Source organism: Cryptomeria japonica, chromosome 2 (assembly GCF_030272615.1).
Source record: "Cryptomeria japonica chromosome 2, Sugi_1.0, whole genome shotgun sequence".
NCBI classification, from domain to species: domain Eukaryota; kingdom Viridiplantae; phylum Streptophyta; class Pinopsida; order Cupressales; family Cupressaceae; genus Cryptomeria; species Cryptomeria japonica.
The window spans coordinates 516,574,540-516,581,426 of record NC_081406.1 but is presented as its reverse complement, the minus strand read 5'-3'; the positions used below and the strand labels follow the sequence as shown (position 1 = coordinate 516,581,426).

The following is a 6,887-nucleotide window of genomic DNA, read 5'->3' as shown; positions in this document are numbered from 1 at the left end:
ACTCCACATCCTGCAACCCCCAGGTTTCCCTTAGAGGCCCCATCAAAATTGATTTTCATCCATCCCCTAGGCGGGCTGGTCCATATCACTCCCTCTTTAGGATTACTCTGGATGCTCTCTTGAGCTTTTAATCTCCATTTTTTATAGACAAATTGATCCTCCTTAGTGTTAGGATTATCAATACCACCTATAATATTCATATTTTCCACTATACTTCTTCTTATTTTTTCAAACACAATGTTAGCCTTAGTATTCTTTTCTCTGAAAATTCTATCATTTCTCTCTTTCCATATACCCCAACACATGTGAGGTAAAGCAATTCTCCATAGTAAGGTAGTGGTTCTGTTTTTTGAAGGATGATGCCATGACTTGAAAATATCCTGAATTGAGTTGGGGAAGCTCCAATTGATATTGAATTGATCCAGACAACTTCCCCAAACATCAGCTGAGAAGGGGCAATGAAAGAGCATATGATTTATTGTCTCCTCATTTTGCTTACAGAGAGTACAGAAACTTGGCATGCTGATACCTTTTTTTCTGATATTCTCTATAGTAAGAATTTTTTCTTGAAGGGCTATGTAAAAGAAAATGTTGATCTTGGGGGTAAGACCTTTCACCCATGCTTTAGCCCAGCAAGGACTTTCCATGTTATTGTACTGTTGATGATAAAGAGATGCCACAGTAAAAGTACCACTAGGTGTGAGTTTCCAAATTAACTGGTCTTCTTCTTCAATCCTCACCATTGAGTTCATGACTTTGTTCAAACTACCCAAAGATTGATCCACTTGAGATAAGTCTTTCCACTGTCCATCTTTCCAATAATCCTCCACCTTGGTTCCAAATCTTTCCTTGCATTGGTTCTGGTATCTATTCCACTCAGGGTTTTCATTTAAAGGGAGCTCCAAAAGCCAAGGGTCCTCCCATAACTGAATAAGATTCCCTTTCTCCAACTTCCATTTTGTGCCTTTGATAATTAAGTCTCTAGTCCTAGAGACATTTTTCCAAATATTGGATCCAATTGGGATAATCTCCTCTTTGAGGAAACTTTGAAGATTCGAACATTGGCTTTTATATTTGTTGTCCCATATTTTTTTCCACTCTCCTTGATTTCTATATCCTCTCCAAATCTGCTTGGCCATAAGGTATTCATTTATGTCTCTTATTCTTCTAAGGCCCAGACCGCCTTTATTCATAGGCTTACAGACCTTCTCCCAAGCAATTAAGTTCATTCTCTTCTTCTCCTCAACCCCTGTCCATAAAAAGGATCTCTGAATTTTTTCAATGGCCTCAGCATACTTAGTAGGAATCCTAAACAGACTGATGGCATAGGGAGGGATACTTTGAAGAGTAGTTTTTAGCAATTGAACCTTACCTGCTTGACTAAGTAGTGCTCCCTTCCATCCAGACAACTTTTATGGAATTTATCCACCAAGGCTCCCCAAAAGGTATTCGGAGGATCTTGACCTAAGGGGAGCCCCAAATAGGAGGCAGGCAAGCTACCAATTTGGCCACCCAGAATGTTACTAATTAAATAGGTACATGTTATAGTATGTACACATGTAGAAATAGATTCCCATATGAAAAGATTATGACATAAATTAATTCCCATATGAATACATTTATGTTCAAGCTTCCATTCCTAAATTGGTACATATTTCATATGAAATACATATGCATTCCTTATGATACTTCCACTAAAAGTGAACTCAACTTCTTACTTTTATCCTCAAATTTGGAAACAATTTAAATCTGGTATAGATATCTTTAATGCATGTATTTTAAATATGATGAGAGATAAGGTGTCTATATATTAACATTATAACATAAATTAGAAAGCATATCTGGACTGGTATCTCTTAATATTTTTAGATAGATGCTTTTGGATATCTATAATAATTTATCTAAAATATTGAAAATAATTTACTATATATTTATTTAAAATATTACAAATGTGCAATTAGATGGAAAAATATAAATTTATTTTATTTTTTTTAGAACATTTTTATTTACTAGTGCTATGATATCTTAAATACATCTATCTAAATAATCTTCAAACTTGAACTATTTTAGTTATTTAAGAATTATTTTATTTTATAACAATACTTTTTTATTTAAATTTAAATTTTACTTTTGATTCAATTTTAAGAAAAAACACTATTCATTATTTTGCTAATAGTTTTGTTTTGTTTTTGTTTTGAATATTTATATATTAACTTTTGATAGTTTTAATTTTATAGTTTCATTTTTTTTTCATAACTTAAAAGATTTAATGAACTCTACCATTATGGAATGCCATTTGATGTAATTACATACATGATATATACTTTTTTATTTTATTAATAATGTAAGGGTGCATTCCATATCATATGGAATTAATAATGTAACCTCCTTTATTCACAAAGTAAATGTATTTGAAGTAAGGGTGCATTCCATATCATATGGAATTAATAATGTAACCTCCTTTATTCACAAAGTAAATGTATTTGAGCCCTCTTCTTCTTACCCCTCGTCTTCAAATCCATCTTTCTGTTCTTTCTAAGGTGCATCTTCCTACTTGAGCTTAAAGTGCACTCACATTTCATTTTCTTCATCTTCTAGCTATTCGAGGTTAGAAATAACTGTAAATTCTTTGAAAGTCACATCTATGGAATATGTAATTTTTTGGTCAGTGGATTTCAAAGCTTATAATATGTAACATTATCGCCATATTCAATGAAAATAACCTTTCAATTTTAAGATCTAATTTAGATTGCTTTTCTTTAAGCACATGAACACAAGCCTCTTTCAAATCACCACTAAATATTTATTCTCTAACTATAAACTATACCATCTGATTTAAGAACGTATATATTTATTCGAAAAAATCATTAAAAACAATTTATAACTTTTTTCACTAAACTTCTCACCCACCAACATAAAAAAATAAATAAAACGTTTTTTTAATAGTTCAAAAGTAAATTCTAAGGTGAAAGATAAGAATAAGTGATCATGATAATCTATATGGGTTCAAAGTTTGATGGTAATTATAGGTGCTTTAGTTTTAGCTTAATGAGAAATAAGGGTGCAATCTATATCACATAGGAATAAATAATGTAACCTCCTCTACTCCAAAAGTAAATTCGAAAGAAAATTGATAATGAAAGGAGTAAGTGGTAATGGGAATCTATGCTAAAAAAGGATTCAAAGTTTGATTATTCCTCGGCGCTGCTACCAAAGGGCTCCTCCTGATGCTTATGGGAACTACCGATGTGGAAAGCTATGGATTCTCTACACTGCTTCGGTTTCACATTTAACCCGTTTCCCCTCACAAACAGGAGATATTTGAGTATAAATAGAATGCACTTGTGGTGAGGCATCACATCTTCTTCCCACTCTATCTTCTACTCTGATCATGCGCATGTCGATTGACTCTCTGAGTCAGAGGCTGAGGATGTCCATGATGGAAGACACAGAAAATGCCCATCAAGATTTGAGCTTGACAATTGCCTATCGGGAGAAGATCCGGCCGCTGCTGGACGCAGTTGATAATCTGCGGAAACTGGACATCATGAAAGAAGGAATCCAACTTCCCAGCATTGTGGTGGTGGGCGACCAGTCCAGCGGCAAGTCCAGCGTCTTGGAGTCCCTGGCTGCCATCAAGCTTCCCCGAGGCATAGGCATCTGCACGCGTGTTCCCCTCGTCGTGAGACTCCAAAGCTGCAGCGACCAATCTGAAGCCCAAATCTCCATCGAGTACAGTGGCAACGCGGAAATCATACAAGAGCGGGACATAACAGCCAAGATTGATGCGGCCACCAAAGCAATTGCAGGAGACGGGAAAGGAATAAGTAACACTCCCATAACGCTCCACATTACAAAAGTTGGGGCTCCGGATTTGACAATGGTGGACTTACCTGGCATCACAAGAGTTCCAGTAGCAGGGCAGCCGGGGGACATTTATGAGCAGATCAGGGACATTATAATGGAGTACATCAGTCCGAAGGAGAGCATAATTCTCAACGTTTTGGCGGCCAATGTGGATTTTCCGACCTGTGAATCCATCAAATTGTCGCAGAGTGTGGATCCCGAAGGCGAGCGGACTCTGGCGGTGGTGACCAAGTCGGACAAGGCGACGGAGGACCTTTTCGAAAAAGTGACAATGGATGCCGTCAACATTAGGCTCGGCTATGTCTGCGTCCGCAATGGCGTTGGCAATGAAAGCAATGCCAAAGCCCGGGAGAAAGAAAAGCAGCTGTTCGACTCCCACTCGCTGCTGAAGAAAATCGATAAGTCGATGGTGGGGATCCCTGTTTTGGCGCAGAAGCTGATGCAAATCCAGGCGATGATCATCAACACCTCACTCCCTGAAATCTGCAGCAAAATCGACACCACGCTGGGAAAACGCCAAGCTGAGCTCAACAGCCTCCCTCAGCATTTGTGCAATCCCAGGGAGGCCGATAAGGTGTTCATGAGGCTGCTGAAAGAGATCAAGGAGTCGCTGAACAAGATTGTAATTTTGGGGGATTTTGAGCAGTTTGAAGAGGACCCATATATGCGCTGTACCGCCCGCTTGAAAGACATGTTCGATGAGTTCTACAGGGAGCTCTGTGAAAACGATGCTTCTAGAGGCAGGTTTCTGTACAAGGAGACCCAAATGCTGGGGGAAGCCAAGGGCGTTGGTCTGCCTAATTTCCCACCGCGCTCTGTGTTTCTGCGACTGTTACAGCACAAGGTGGAAGAGGTTGAGGAAAGGGCAGAGAGGCTTGCATCCACTGTTTGGGACTACTTGGAAAACATCGTTAATCGGGTAATTGACAATTATTGTCATTGTTACCCACAACTCCGGTCGCGCGTTCAACGAGCTGTGCAGGGGCTGGTGGTGGAGAAGAAGCAGGAATGCACTGCACATGTTAAGCTAATGATAGAGATGGAGAAAAGTGTGGATTTTACTCTCAGTCATGTGTACATTGAAACGTACGGCAGGCTCATTCAATATGAAGCCCGGTTCATGGAAAGGCTGAGTAATCTGAGTGGAGGGATGAGGAAGACGGTGTTTTTAGAGGAATTTGGAGAAGTGGAAGTGGGCGACATCATGGAAATGCCGAGCGAGCGTGTGAAGGAAGCGTATGAAATGCAGATGAGGGTTAGAGCGTATTGGGAAGTTGTGGTTTTGAGGATGGGAGATGGGATTCCTCTGCATCTTAAGTTTGTTTGCAGAAAATTGGTGGACTGTGAGCTGGAGGCCTAGATTCTCGAGTATGTGTGGGGTCCCAATTTCGGTGCGATGGATAAAATTTTGGAAGAAAGTCCAGTGGTGAGCGCCAAGAGAAACAGGTTAATCGACAGTCTCAACCTGCTTAAAGAATCCAAAACCGCCGTCGCCAACATCATGGATCGGATTGCAGAAGCAGCCTTAAGGTTACGCTACTTCAATTTCTTTTTTATTTTGATTACTTTGGGTGATAACTTTATTAACAGTTTGGAACTGACCCGTTGATTTCCATTGTTGATATAATTTGGTGATCTCAGATTGCAGAGGAGTGGAGAGCCTGCAGTGCAAATCAGATTGACGATTGAAACTTTTACAGCTCTAACCTTTCCCGGTTCGAACAGAAAGTGTTTGCTTGACTACGCTCGATGTTATATAAAACTAATAGCTTTAAGTACTGGTGTATCTCTGAACTTAATTAAAGATTATGTATTGCTTATTTAACTCTAACAAAATCCTTTTTCTGTTTGTTGATTTTAATTGCAAAATTATAGATCTCTAACAAAATCCTTTAATACTCTCTGAACTTAATTAAAGATTATGTATTGCTTATTTAACTCTAACAAAATCCTTTTTCTGTTTGTTGATTTTAATTGCAAAATTATAGATCTCTCATTAATACTCTCAATGGTATCCTTTATTATTATTTTATAAATGTTGTTTCTTTTATCTAATTATGTTGAAGGCATGCGCTTATTTTTGAGACGAACAAATGCAATTGATTTAGGAACATGTGAGACAATTGCCGAATATGAATGATTTTATGTTGCATCTACATTCGTATTTAATTTGTAAGCATCAACCATGTCTAATGGTAATCCCATCTTTAGTTAAATTCTATTGATTTGTGTATCATGATGATTAATGTTTTTATCGCTGCCCCCAACGTTATGAATGGCTTCATATTTGTGCATTAACAACTACTCCATTTTCTCAAGATATGACAAAAGTTATTTTTTATTAATATATTATATTTTATTATAAAAGCTACTAAATACAAATGTAAACTTATTAACTAGTATACCTATATTTTAATAAATCTAAATAAGATACACCAAGAGTTATCAAATTATGAAAATATTTAATATTCATAAATAATGATAAAGAGTTTGTTAGTAATTCAATGATAGATAATGTTTATACATTGATGTTTGTTTATTTTTTTTGGTTTAATGATTGTAGATCTAACAATATAGGCATTTCATTTCTTATATTGCTATGATGATAGTTTATAACGAAAAATTGGAAGTCAATATACACTCATTAGAACTATTACAATGTCATTTGTAAAATATTAGCGAAAATTAAATTTTATAATCATTTGTCAAATAATGTGACAAAATATTAGTCTTAGTTAACTATTTATGCAGAAATAATAACTCTTAAACAACATTTATAAAATAGTGTTGAAATAGAATGTAGTCATGGTTACAATGTGTAAATAGTTTTAAAATATTTGTCAAATAAAATTTCAAATATTTTTTGAATTAGTGAACCATTTTTGTACTGACAATAACTGTCCATTTTCAGTATCATCAAGTAGAGTTCAAACTTTAATTGTCACTTCGGATTTCATAGCATGCAATGTAGGTATAATATGCTATATTGAAACACTGAAAAACCATGGAAGCAAATTTGA

The 6,887-nt window shown here is 36.3% G+C and overlaps 1 protein-coding gene across 1 annotated transcript; it reads left to right on the top strand.

Moving 5' to 3' along the window:
- The first annotated feature begins 3,053 nt into the window (after window positions 1–3,053).
- Window positions 3,054–5,718, top strand: LOC131064605 (dynamin-related protein 4C-like). The gene is made up of 2 exons (XM_057998794.2): window positions 3,054–5,397; window positions 5,509–5,718. The coding sequence occupies exon 1, from the start codon at window positions 3,392–3,394 to the stop codon at window positions 5,225–5,227; it is 1,836 nt and encodes a 611-aa protein (XP_057854777.1). The 5' UTR covers window positions 3,054–3,391; the 3' UTR covers window positions 5,228–5,397; window positions 5,509–5,718.
- The last annotated feature ends 1,169 nt before the right edge of the window (window positions 5,719–6,887 follow it).

Coding starts and splice junctions, on each gene's coding strand:
- LOC131064605 (XM_057998794.2), top strand. CDS start 3,392: ATGCGCATGTCGATTGACTCTCTGAGTCAGAGGCTGAGGATGTCCATG.